The sequence below is a fragment of the Leuciscus leuciscus genome (assembly GCF_965113295.1).
Source record: "Leuciscus leuciscus genome assembly, chromosome: 12".
Lineage (NCBI taxonomy): Eukaryota > Metazoa > Chordata > Actinopteri > Cypriniformes > Leuciscidae > Leuciscus > Leuciscus leuciscus.
Window position 1 is genome coordinate 34,860,353 of NC_138736.1, and position 14,625 is coordinate 34,874,977.

The 14,625-nt window shown below is 38.1% G+C and overlaps 1 protein-coding gene across 3 annotated transcripts in view; it reads right to left on the reverse strand.

The window, feature by feature from the left end:
* Nucleotides 1–13,700, reverse strand: part of col22a1 (collagen, type XXII, alpha 1) — a 60,872-nt gene extending 47,172 nt beyond the window's left edge. Inside the window, exons 1-4 of one of the 3 annotated variants that reach the window (XM_082185424.1) lie at nucleotides 13,436–13,700; nucleotides 9,656–9,807; nucleotides 8,810–9,376; nucleotides 1,730–1,810 (exon numbers count right to left, since the gene is read on the reverse strand). In XM_082185424.1, coding sequence (XP_082041550.1) covers nucleotides 1,730–1,810; nucleotides 8,810–9,376; nucleotides 9,656–9,746 — 739 coding nt within the window. In that variant the 5' untranslated portion in view covers nucleotides 9,747–9,807; nucleotides 13,436–13,700. Of the gene's footprint in view, nucleotides 1–1,729; nucleotides 1,811–8,809; nucleotides 9,377–9,655; nucleotides 9,811–13,435 lie in introns of all 3 variants that reach the window. The other 2 variants (XM_082185425.1, XM_082185426.1) reach the window with 2 other exon arrangements.
* Nucleotides 13,701–14,625: the final 925 nt, after the last annotated feature.

Consider the following 14,625-nt stretch of genomic DNA (forward strand, 5'->3'; position numbering starts at 1 on the left):
TTTGTGCACCAAAAGTTGAGAAAAGTTGGTTTAAATGCATTCTAACACACTGATGGTCAATGAGAATTTCAGAGATGTCTAGTTATGCTTTCAGAAATCCAATTTACTGTATACTTGAACTTTCCAAACCCTCAAAACACATCTTACACATATGTCAAACACTCTATCAGAGCTTTATCTAGTGTGCAAGTGCTACAAATAAACTAGCTTTGCATTGATAAAGTTGCTTAACAGATACAGTCTTGAGTCAGCAACATTTTATGTCCATTTTGGCCTTGCTTTGGCCAACACTGACGTTCCAAACTTCAGAAACAGCATGCAGATGTTGGCAGCTTCAGCAATTGTGACATCTCATGTGAACCTGGAATTTCCCTGAAGATTTAGCTTGTGTTGTTCTCTTGAATATCGCAGATTACAGGAGCAAGACTCCATAATTAACACTTACAGCCACCAAAGGAGGAGAGATCTAGTCTAGTTGGTGCAATCCAAAAGAACTGCAACCAAACAGATCTAAGCACAAACGTCAAGAAGATGATAGGAACAATGAGGAAAGTTGACCCACAAATGATGTTTAGATATGGAGAGATCACACCTTAAACTTCACCTGAACACCGAAGACAGCACTTTTCCTTATTATAAGTAATTCGAGTCAAATGGATCACATTTCAGAGACTTTAGAAAGTTTTGTTTTTGTTTTTTTGAAGCAATGCAGATATAAAATATGTCAAACGAAGAAACATAAATCATTTTCCAGGGTTACGACTTCTCTATGGATTTATCAAGAGAGATTTAAGGAATTAAAACATGACCCAAACTCATCAGATTTATGAAATAGCTCACTCTACCATTTTGTACATACAGCAGTGTTTGTATATGCCTGCAGTGAATCAGTCCTTCTATTCCGCACACTCCTATAGCACCAGATTGTATAGTCATTTTCTTGCACAGGTAAGTGCTCTCTTTCTCTGTTTTGGTCTGGTTTCTTACTTAAGCTTGATGAATTTGAGTGGGAGTCTCGCAGAGGAACTCAGAAACCCCCTGAAGACCCAAACACAACATCCCTCCAGATCTGTGTAATCACTAAAGAACTCAACGTTTCTTAGAACAGAGGAGGGCAAAATATCTCTTATTTCGAAACATCGATGTCTCGCTGCAATGTTTCATGTTTTAAAGCATAACCTTCAGGGAAATGAATGCTTTATTTCGGATCCAAAAGTACTTTACATGTAGAAGGCTTGTAGTTTGTGGTATTAATACTTACAGTACTTCCACACAAAAAAAGACTCTGAAGTGCAAGATTGGGAGTCCATATGTCAGAATCATTATGCTGTGCACTTCTTCATTTATTTTTGACCGGAAAATAAAATACAGTAGGGGTTATTTTCATGTAACTGTATAACCGTGAGAGGAAGAAAAGTTTTCGTTTTCTCACATCTGACGATGAAACATATTAAAGGATCATAAAATACCAGTTTTGAGATGTTAACGTCGCAAATGATGGAAGACAATACATTTTTATTTAAAAAGCCAATTTATAACAAATGGATTTAGAGCTGCAACAAGGTGAGCGGAAAACATCTCATATCCTATGAGAAGTTGCTGTTTCATTATTATCAATGAAACCATGTGAACTTTTCCTCAGATGCGAACAGTGGATTGATATGATGCTGAGGGCCTTTCATGACACTTTTAACACCACAGCACTATGGGAAGAACATGGACACATTACCTGGGACCTCCGTCTGTCCAGCACTGGTGCTGTTCGGTCTGAAACGGCCAGCCTGGACTTTCATGTTGGGACACAGAACATCTGTGGAGAGAAACACAACATTATGGGTGAACATATTTTTGGATAGCATGATGACCTTAGGAACTACACAGCTCTTCACAGGTGCTTGGATTATACAGAGCAATTTATTTCTAGCATTAGAATAGTAATATTTTTAGTCCTGCTTGGGTTAATATGATGCAATCTGTGCTTTATTAACACTCCTGAAATTTCTAAACATCTGCTTTTAGTAAGAGCAGACTTCATCAATAAATCATATTGTGAAATTAAATTTTGTTGTTGACATTTTATTGTACTGGTTCCAGGTGCCCAGGCAATCTGCCGTGGTATTTCGCCCGTGACAAACCTTTTCATTCACGATTATTTAACATTCAAACGTTTTATGTTATACAGACATAATTAGGATGAAAATAGATACAACCTTTTTTCTATCTATGAATGAAGGCACTTCTTTTTCACATAGGAAAAAAAAAATAACGAATGAGTTTTCTTTGATATCTCAATTGCTGTTAGAAAACAAGTTTAAATAGAGACTTTTGCTTGACATCTGAATAAGACATGTCTCTTATAGAGTTTCAGAAACAAAATAATAATGTCTCAAAGTCAAATTGCAAAGATAAAGTCTCATAAATCATAATTCTCAGAATTAACTAGAAATTAAAGATACTACTGTAGAGTTACATTTCAGACACATGCAGTGATTGACCAATCACAACAGACTGCGCTTTTCGGAAGGCAGGTTTTTAAGAAACCGAAACTAAAACAGAGCGTTCAGAGAGAACAGGTGCTGGATCAATGAAAAATTATATTTTTTTTAACATTAAATTATGTAAAAAATATTCCAGTGGGCCCCATAAACAAATGTATGAACCTTTAAATGAGCATAATAGGACCCCTTTAAGGATTAAAAAAAAATAATAATTAATGATACCTAAATAAAAATGCCATAATGTTTCTGAGCAGTAAACAATGCCCTCTTTGAAGAGGTATGATTTTACTGGCAGCTGAAGAAAATGAACAGTTGAGAGTGACTTTCACTGTAATATAATCCATCTTCCTCTCTGTGCTTGAAGACAGACTGTTAGAGAATCCTTCCCAAGCCCACCAGCGAAGACATGGTGGCATAACTTACGACTCTATGACATTGGCACATAGAAGTGGGGGAAGTTACAGGTTGGTCGCAGTGAGGGTAGAGTTTGGTGGAGTGCAGCTATGCTAACGTCACCTCAGTGATAATTTAGGCCGCACAAACGGGCAGATTTCAAATGGCAACGCATAGCTAGTGACAGCAGTGATGACAGGAAGAAACGTAACACCAGCAGACTTGCTTTACTATGGCATCTGTGATGAGAATGTGCTATTTGTAGAGAGGAACTTGCTAGTGCTAAGGAAGGATGCTAATATTAGCTTAGACACTATGGAAGACTGCTTATTGCTTTTTGTTTGGTCTTTTTGTTATTTTTAATTGAAAAGAGAGTACAGGAAAAGATGTACAGGTGATGTGATTCCCATTTAATACATTCCCATCACTCACACACTCACACACACACACACACACACACACACATAACTGTTAGCCAAAAATAAAAATGATGTCATTATTTACTCACCCTAATGCCGTGGTCAAAAGTATATATTTTTGATGAATATTTACCTCTTCCATATACAACCAAGTCTGTCAAGCACCAATAAATCTGACTGTCAAGAGCCATAAAATTATGTCGTTAAGTTTTAAATTAGCAATTTATGATACTTTTGTGGTGTTTTTTTGTGTTTTTTGTTTCTTTTTGGAACTTGACAGATGTGGATCATATGAGCTGAATGAAGTTTGGAACAAGTTTGGAACAGCATGAAGGCAAGTAAACAAAATATTTTTCATTTTTACTGAACTATTCTGTTCATCATCCTGCTTGTAACTTATGACAACAAAGACAAGGATAATCACACCAAGTGCTCAAACTTTAGTCAAAGTTTTAGGTTTCCTGGTGTAAAATCATAAAGTGCTATCTGATGTAGGCTTCACCTGAAACCTGAAAAAAGAGAGTAAGCGGGAATTCATTCTCAGACAGGATATGAACAATTTTGAATCTTTAAATGTAAAAATGTAAATGACGTGTTCCCATTTTAAACGGCTAAATCGAAGTCTCTTCCCTTGGGTGTTGACTGGTAGAATAATGCACAAAATATGACACTGATCAAATGATTTCAATGTCATTTTATGCCTCTCTCTCTCTCTCTCTCTCTCTCTCTCTCTCTCTCATACGTGCACACACTCTTGGCATGAACCAGGCAGACGCCCAAACCACAGCGGCTGATCGCGTCCCTGACAATCATGTACAATCAGACCCTGTAATTTTCTTTAATCGCTCCTATAAAAAGTGCTTTGTAGCGTTTAAGAGGCCTCAACTTCGCTATGAATTCCACTTTACTGAGGCTGGGTCACTTGACACAATTACATCTCTGTCCGATACAGTGTCCTCAGCGTGACTCTCCCAAACCCCCGAGCGAGTCCCTGCCCTGATCCAAACATCACCCTCCTGACCACGAATAAATAAAGAGCTCAGCCGCCCACCCGGGGATAAATAAAGGTTGGAGAAAAGAACACCTGGCTTTCTATATTTGAGTTGTATTTGTTATGTGAGCCAAGTTATTGCAGTAATGCGGACATCCATGTATCGTTTTCAAGGCGTTTATGTGCATAATAACTTGAGGTTTCTCTTTCTGTGTTACTGCAAACAGGCCATGGTTCCTGTGTCCACAACCTTCCTAAAACACAAAAAGTCAATCACTGACTATTATTAGCAGTTCTAAGTCATGTCAGAACACTAAACTAGTCGATATTGGAGTAATTTGTCAAAGTACATTTCTAGTTAGTACATCACAGCAACCGAATTACTGAGACAGTGAGTTGAACCTGCAAATAAATCATTTTGAATGGTTTTCTGAACTGTATAAGCTGAAAGAATGATTCACAGTTGAACTGTTCCTTTAACCTCATCATTTATTTTGGGGGAATTGACCCCGCAATTAGCATGCTGCTAAATGAAAAGTAACTAACAAAATGTGGTTGTCCATAAAGAGCTGTTTTTGACATACCTATTTCCTTTGACTGGCGAAATGACAAAGCAATCAAAAGCCAGTCGTGCGTCATTGTTTAAATGGCACGTATGAGTGATTTCTAACTGTGCTCTATCGAGGGCAACTTCCTTCAGCTGTGGCATAAAGGCTGTAATTTAGTGAGTGGCCATGAAACTAAAATGATGGACTGAGTACTGCATTTCTACATTGTTTTTCAAACACTTTTGCATTTATTTTCTTGCTTATTTCTTAGAGGAAATCAAATTGTGATTGAATTACACCCAAAAAAATCATATCAGATATGCTAAGGATAATCGGCTGGTTAAATGATTATAACTGAAAATAAATGATGATGCACCTGCAAAATGTTTCCAGATGTTGTTGGCTAAGTATCTAATGGATGCATATGGACATGACAATTTGCACTGCATTGATATTAGTCAGTTCATAAAATACGAGTCTCAAATGACAAATCATACCAAGCTGATGTATTTATTTATGCTTAAAAAATGCCCAACTGGTACCGGCTGATCAATGAAACTAACGATTAATCACCCTGACATTTCAGGCTAGAGAATGATGCAGCATATTAGAAAGTGTTGAGTCACATAGAGGACTTTATAAAACCATTTCAAACTTTACTTTAGCTCAGACTCTAAGTTCTCGAACTGTAGCTAAAAAGCCACTAAGCCACCATCTAAAACACCCTTGCAACTGCATGCATTTAAAACCACTAAGAATGCCAGTATCAACAACTGAAACATCTCACATCCAAGTTTTCTCGGATGCTCTAGTCATTCAGAGACAGTCCTACTCTATTATTGTGTTCTGAGAAGTCCAACCCCGAAATATTCCACTTCCTGTTCAGCATTCTTCCTGGTTAACACATCTAAATCCTCCAGCAAGTGTGCAAACTATACTCTGAAATCAAATATTTTCTCTCTTATTTGAAATTAAGCTAATCAAATCCAGATTTAGGAAACAGGGACAACAGATGCTAAAGCAAACATGAGGAAATTAGCACACCCAACATATTACAGTGCACTTCTGTTCTGTTTAGCAGCGTCCCACCACTGATTACAGATCTGGCATGCTGTGGTCATGGGTGGACCACCGACCTGAACCAAAGCCCAGATACACTAAGTGATGAAACTACTAGGCAAACAAGCTTTGCACTTTTCGTTTATTTCAAGCATGCTAAAAATGGCCCAGTGCACTCCCTGTATTATCATAGAGCTGGAAGTAATATTCACCATTTAATCAAAAGGAAATTATATTATGCATAAAGAATGTTGTTGTTTGCATTGTAAGACTATTTGGGATAGTTCACCCAAAACAGAAAATTATCCCATGATTTACTCACCCTCAAGCCATCCTAGGTGTATATGACATTCTTCTTTCAGATTAATACAATCAGAGTTATAAAAAAAAAGTCCTGGCTCTTCCTTTATAATGGCATGGCAGTGAATGGCCGTTTCTGTTTTGAAGTCCATAAAAGTGCATCTTTCCATCATAAACGAACTCCACACGGCTCCAGTGGGAGTTAATAAAGGCCTTCTGAAGCGAAGCGATGAGTTTGTGTAAGAAAGATATTAATATTTAACATGTTACAAATTAAAATTCTAGCTTCCGGCCAAACACAGTCTACTTATGCCTAAAGCGCAACTTGCTTAACTTGTGACGTCGGAAGTAGCGTAGTGCGTCATGGCGTAGCGTAAATATCAGCAGTACGTCGTATTACTCGCATAAGTTGCGCTTTAGACTTAAGTGGAATCCGTATGTTCGTTTGGCCGGAAGCTAGTTATTAAGTTATGAAGTTTTAAATATGGATTTGTTTCTTACACAAACTCATCGCTTTGTTTCAGAAGGCCTTTATTAACCCCCCAGAGCCGTATGGAGTTCGTTTATGATGGATAGATGCACTTTTATCATGAATGGATGCACTTTTATGGACTTCAAAACGGCCATTCACTGCCACTATAAAGCTTGGAAGAGCCAGGATATTTTTTAATATAACTCAGATTATATTCATCTGAAAGAAAAATGTCATATCAACCTAGGATGACTTGAGGGTGAGTACATCATGGGCTAATTTTCATTTAAGCACAAATATCATTGTCTTTATTGTAACACATCCTGGTCAAAAATTATTTATTTATGAATTTAGTACAAACATGTACTCTTTACTAATATATCATATATTTCCTTTTACACTGATGAAAATGTAACAACAACAACACAATCTTTAGAATTTATGGTGAACATTATCTAAGCAATTCATTCTGAATTATTATTACTAAGTAAGAAAGAAAGAAAGAAAGAAAGAAAGAAAGAAAGAAAGAAAGAAAGAAAGAAAGAAAGAAAGAAAGAAAGAAAGAAAGAAAGAAAGAAAGAAAGGGAAAAACTGATTCCAACCAGCTTTTGGAGAAGGAAATGTAATTTTCCGAAAAAAATTTTCTTTCCAAAGAAGAAAAAACTGTGTTAAGGGTAATCACATTGAATAAATTAAAATCATGCTAATTGTGCCCTTGGATGAGGTAATGCTTGTTATCTTTTCACATAAAACAAATTAAAAGCCAAAGATTAAAAAGTAAAAACGCAGTACGGTGAAGCCAAGTTCCACTTGAAATATTAGGACTGTAATTTTCAGAGCAAAAATAACTTGGACCTTGGAGATGCCATGATTTCTAGCCACCAGTATTCTTAGATGCCAATGCTAGTGTCAGATTATCTTGGTAATCACAGAACTGGACCTGATATGCAGTTCTAAATGCTTAAAGGACAATCCCTAATAGGACAACAAAGTCTAAAGCTGGCAGTGAAATATTTGAGTTGATATTTCTGCACTTCTGAGTCACGTAGAGTCATTCAGAGGAGGACCTTTGGTTGGAATCAAGGCAGGGTCAAGGGTTTGGTTTACAATAAATCAATTTATCTCTTTCTCTTTTTATCTCTGCATCTCCCTGCCAAGTCCAATGGCTCCCTATCTTCACACTAGGCTGTCTGATTTAAAGCAGGCATTGGAGAAGGCTTGTGTTACAACCTCTTCAAATCCCAGTGATTGTACCTTCAACAAATGACCGCTTAACCACTGTATACGTAATGTTTTTATGTTGCTTTGACTACATAAGAGTTCTGGAAAGCGGAAGTGCTACTCCGGACTCAGATTTCCACTTTAAACTGAAGAGCTCCAGGTGTCGTCGCTCTCCCGTTCACGCTAATTTTAGAGAGGAATGTCAAGGCTAAGCATCCATCATCACTAAAAACATACTACGCGTACACATAATTTGCATTTGCATGGTCAATCCAGGCCACATACCTCAACGGTTTGGGTTTATGTATTTTTGAATCTATATTCATAGTTTTAATGCAAGCTTGTTGTTTGTAATGGCCTCCAAAGACTATCCCACATGTACTTTTAGGTTATCTTTGCCTGCAGAGCAGATGTGATCAGGAAAAGCACTTGAGCTCTGAGCTTTACTGTCTTCTGCATTTCCTACACCTATTTACTCTGAGCTCACCAAGGCGAGAAACCACATAAATGCCCTGGCCAAAGAGCTTCCAGTTTCTGTCCAACAAGTCTTGTATGGCACAAAGCAGACCTTCTTGTGAATGGGAATGTGTGCCAACAAAAGCATATTAAATGACTGATGTTTTTAGTCGGTCAGCGGTCAAGCTGACTCTTTGTTAAGTCCACTCCCACCTAACTTATCTGACTGTGTAAACAAATGTACTGGCATCTATGTTTCTGTGAAGAACCTTTAATATCCCTGGAACCATATAATTGGTTCTTTATAGTGGAAAAAGGTTCTTTAGATTTTTTAAATGTTCTTCACTCTAAAAAACCCAAAATGGTTATTCCATGGCATCACTACAAAAAAACCTTTTTGGAACCTTTATTTTCATAATATGTGGTTTAAGGTCAAAGTCATCAATACTCACTCTCGCAGAGTCTCCTCCTCAACCTGCCCCTGATCTTGTCAATGGCGTCAAAGTCCGTCACGTGGAACACATGAGCACTTTTGGGCTCGGCGGCGATCTCTTCCAGCTCCTCCTTAAGAGCTTCCCCAATCCCTACGGCGAACAACCTGATTCCAGCAGCCGCTGCAGCAACCGATGGCTCCAAAACAAAATCCTGACTCCTGCCGTCCGTCAGCAAGATCGCAACTTTCTGAATACCCTTGGCGGCAGGCCTTGCCCCTGTCCTCTCCGTGAAGATGTTGTTGGTGGTGAAGCTGATGGCATCTCCAGTTTTGGTGTTCCCACCCAGGTAGCGGATGTTCCCAGCGGCACGCTTGACCTCCTCAAGAGTTTTGTACCTGCCCAGGTTGAATTCGGCGGTGGGACGGTCACTGTAGCGAACCACGGCCACACGTGTCTTCTCCACACCTACGTCAAAAGATTCTACCAGGTTTGCCACCCACTGCCGGATCTTCTCAAAGTTTTCCTTGCCCACACTGGAAGAGGTGTCCAAGATGAATACCAGATCATAGTGGACATTCTTGCAACCTGGGACAAAAGACATGCAATTTTACAGACAGGGATATACAGTTTAGCCACAGATTTATGAGGTTTGTGTTTCTGTCAGTGTACCATGGTCTGGTTGGATAATACATGGACTGAATTTGACAGAGAACTCAAAGCTATTAGTTTGTCAGGTGCAAAACCTCAGTCTGCACACATAACAGACTCACTGAAAGTCAGAATTAGAATTACCAAGGTAAAGTTAAACAGAGATGTGGTTAGGGGTCATGAAAACAGTATATTTAGGCTAGTATGTGACCTCACCTGCCCTTTGTCCTTCAACACCACTTCTGTACAGAGTCAGAGCCAGTATGGTCAGGACCAGAGAGATCCTGAGGCCGAATCGAAACTCCATCTCCTTCTCCGCTGTTGTTTGCTGATATTCCCACTAAGGTGCGATGATCATCAAGTTGCTGCTCCTGTGGAGACATGAAAACAAATATGAGGTGATCAGTCATTCTGACTCGGAGCGGAGTTATATTGATAGATTGCAAACAGAAGTGGAGTGTATGATTCATGTTAGCCGTGTGCTATTCATAACATTTCTTACTGATGTACTACTGGTGCAGCCCACATTAATCCTGATTACTTTCCAAGTTGCCGTTTTAGTTTGAGCCAATAACAAAATGAACCATCATGCTCATAAACACAGTATATAAGTGAATACAGGACTGTTTTACCATTTTAAGTACAATATAAATACAATTATTACTTTTTTTTTCTTACAATTATTTGTGTATTACACATAAGTAAAACGGGTAACACTTTGCAATGAGGTTTTAAACTTTATCATGAAATAAGAATGAACTGCACTTCTACAGCATGAATTAATCTTAGTTAATGTTCATTTCAACATTTACTAATATAAAAATAAAAAGTTGTATTTGGTAACATAAGTTAATGCACTGACATGAACAAACAATAAACAGCTGTATTTTTATCAACTAATATTAACAAAGATTAATAAATACAGAAACAAATGTATTACTCATTGTTAGTTTATGTTTGTTAATACATTAACTAATGTTAACAAATTAAACCTTATTGTAAAGTGTTACCGACTGCATAATATTATAAATAACACATAATGAAAAATGTAAGATCTCCATCAGGAAACCAGAGTCAACAAGGTGGGGTAATAGAAAGAAAACCCCCAGAAAGTTGTATGTCCATCTGTAATTCATTCCCCTGTTCACCAAACTATATATACACTGCTGGTGACTAACCACGCTCCTCTGGCAAAGCTGAACTGATGTTTCGCTGTAAATAGGGTGTTCTTCTGATTTAGCGGAGTACAGTTCGCCCCAGGGAGCACACTGTCATCAGGGAGCGAGGGAACAACGTTGGGAAGCATTGAATTATGGTTTGCAGAGCCTTGATGATGTGGCAATCTTTCCTCACAGGCAATTTCAGCTAAGTTCCCCTACTTTCAGGTGCATTAAATTGCTATTCTCCAGAAAAACCTTTACCAAGGACAATAGAATGAACTTCATCAATGGCAAATGGGACTTTGATGACTTGTAAAAATGGTATCAATTTAGTTCAAAGTTTCCAGTACAAATGCTGATGCATCTATGGAAAACTGCCCACAGTTCTTTGGATCCGTCAGACCAATAGGAAAACAATTATGTTCCTCGTGAACTGATGGTCAGAGGCCTCCTCTCAAACAATTCAGTGTCTTTTCTTTGTTGCTTTCCACAGCTCATTCCTCTCCCTCCTTTTTTTTCCCTTCATGAAGGTTTGCACTATCATCATATGACCCAGAAAGTCTTGCTTTTGGTCTTAAAAGCCCACAGTATGGTGAGTTCTTTGAACCCTTTGACCAGCAGGTCTTCTCATGTTTCTTTGAGGCTGTGAAAGTATCCTGGATTCATTTAACTAGTAACATTAACTGTATACATTTGCAGTAAACAACATTTGTACTGGATTTTCATGTGTCTGTGAAAACAAATAGCCACCTTTAACACCTGTAATATGATTTATTTGTAGATTTTAGACATCAAATTATATATATATATATATATAAGTGCCAATATGTACTGTTTTTTTACAGCCAGTCTGCAGTTTTAAAAGGCACTTTGTTTTTCCAGCCCACTGGTCAAGCTATTAGCCTAAATTACCTGGTGCATTTTAAAACTAATGGGCCTGTGCTTGGTTAAAAAAAGTTAAAAAACAAACAAAATTCTTTTCATTACTAAAATGAAATGGTTGTGGAGGGGAACACCCAGTCCACCCAGTTGACCCATATGGTCAATGTCCCAAATGGAACCTGTGGGTAAGTGCCATGTCCAAGGGCACAATGGCCATGGTCTTCTACTAGGGGTTGCACAGACTAGACGACTTGAATGCTCTGCCATGACACTTTAAGCTTGACATTGACTATAAAAGGCACAACAGGATAAGAAATATTTTATATTCACTTTTACGCTTCGTTTCCAACAGTTAAAAAACAAACAAATAAATGCATACTCTGAGACCGCTCCACTAGATATGTTTGATTATACCATCTGGATGATCAAAATGAATCAGGTGAATGCACGTGTTAAACAGCTTATTGTACACGCAAGTTAATCGTCATTCTGCATTGTAACGCACACACATACAGACAGTATCTCGCATCACGTGCAAATAGAGAAACATTTAGTAGCGCACACATGTATTGTCAACACTGTCCTGATATTTATCAATAAACTAGCTTAGAAACTGAAAAGTTCTAGCATATATGTCTTAGTAACTAAAACCCACAGCTTCACTATTAGTAGAGAGACGCTGCCAGGTATACTTGGTTCACACGCAATCGCTCTCTGTAATGCATTCATATGTAATCTTTACTGTGCCACTTTATCTGTATCTGATTTAGAACGAGCAAAAATCTGTGAGAGATATAATGACCCAAAGACAAAAGAACTGAGAACTGGAGCAATAGCCTTGTGGGCAGCGCTGTGTCATATGCCATAGCTCTGCACAAGGCAACCCGCGTTCGAGTCTCAACTCGAGGTTCAGGCTTATTTGTTCATTAATGACGTCATCGGTAACTAGTCAGCGTCGACTCGACTTTAATCACATAGATGTCGACTTAAAAAAAAAAAAATTTTCCCGAAAAAAATCATTCAATCCCTATCACCTACAACTTACCAGTCCTACAACCAGAGTTTTTTCTTTTTTTTTACTAGACCACCAATCTACAATCTTTTGGTTACCAGCCTTTTGACTTACAAACTTTTGTTAACTAGCTTGACAACCTACAATTGTTTATTCACAGTACCAGTCCTATGACCAACAACCTTTGCATTTCCAGCCCTACGACCTATAACCTTTCGATCACCAACCTTTTGTTTAACATCCATGCAACATACAAACATTTAGTTACCTGCATCCTATGACCTGCATTCTTTCATCGACCAATTTACAATCTTTTAGTTATTAGAAGCACAGTAAAACATACTATTTTGGGGTTTACCAAATCAATAAATACAATCTTTTGGTTACTAGCCATGACCTGCATTCTTTCATCGACTAACTTTCAACCTTTTTATTATTAGACAAATGTACAGTATAACATATAATTTTTGGTTTACCAACTCTATATAACCTAAAATTTTTGGTTAACAATGCAATTGACTGATCTGATCCAGTTACCTCTGTTATTTCATTATTGGACAGTTTGGTCAATTATCATAATTGTTGTATTGTCTGCAAGTACATTTCTAATTTTTGAGTCTCTGAAACCTTTTAGTGTTTCTATCTCCACTAACACTCTAGGGCCCGACTGCGGCCAAACTCCAAGACTCTGCTAAACGACCAGCCTGGGAACAACCTGCAGATGAATAAACCAGCAATCTTCACTCTTCTTAAATGTTAAAAACAGCCTTTACTTTTACTAAAGTTCCCCCCAAAAGTGGAAGAATAAAGAAAGCAGTAGTTATAGAGCAGACTGAGCTATCAAGACATGATGAGTAAACATCTTAGAGCAAAATATCACAAATCAAACACTGTTTGCTGATGGGATACATTTGGGATATGAATGATAAACTTCACTCTTACCTGTGCTGTCAATATGTAGGAACAAGAAGATATTCTTCAACCTCCTCCAAAAACACACCTCACAGACACCTGAAGTATCAAAGCAGCATCCTCCTAGAAATAAAGCTCCAGGTAAGGTCATACACAGGTGTGATAACACACACACACACACAGTAATCCTGCAGTGAGGAGCACAGTGTTGTGGAGTCTGCTCTCCTCTGCTTGGAGGTGGGAGGGAAGAGGGACTGCTCCTCTAAGTGTTGGGTTTCAGTGGGGACGAGATGGCTGCCCTGCCCTGTTCACGCACATAAAATAGGGCTCTGACAGACTGCACCAATTATAGAGCAACTTTCCGGGATATTTTTGTCACTTTCTTTCTCGTCATCTCTTTCTTTTTCTCTCACACAAGTTCCTTCTCTCTCTCCTCTTGTCTCCATGGCTTTAAGGATTGATTCTTCTCTCCAGGCCAGGCTGAGCCTACAGGTTGCCAATGGGACTGATCGGCGATTTTTACCCACAAGGTTTGTGTCTATAGTGAGAGTTCACTCGATGAAGTAGTGTGTCAAATGAGTGAATGTGCATTTTCATTAAAACACAGATTTGAAAAGTTGAAAATTGAGAGGCTCTTTTCTAGAGTAAACGCTCCAGGGTTGTGCAACATTTAGAATTGAAGAATTGGCCACCTTTGAGTTAAGGAAAATGGTCAAATTAATTGGCCAAACACACAGGAAGTTGAATTGGAATGACAGGAAAAGGAACAATTCCCCATTGACTTCCATAGTATTTTTTTCCCCTCATACTATGGAAGTCAATATGGTCCATGAACTGTTTGATTACCGACATTCTTCAAAATATCTTCTTCTGTGATCAGAAGAAAGAAATTCATACAGGTTTGGAACAACTTGAGGGTGAGCAAATGATGACAGAATTTAAATTTTTGAGTGAACTATTCCTTTAAACAGTGTGAAAAGACCTGTTTAGGCTTTGATGGGGTAGTGTGACCTACAAGTTAAAGATGGATGGATGGATGGATGGATAGATAGACTTTTAATATCTTTAAACACTAGCAGTATCGTAATGTAAAGTATTAGTCGAGTTAATCTCTCAGAGGAAACCCAATTAAAAATGACTTTTTTTACCTTAAAAGATTGTAGTGTAACCGACCTTCCCTTCCTGCTGTTTTTCCTGTTAGATCGTCTTGTTCTTTGAGG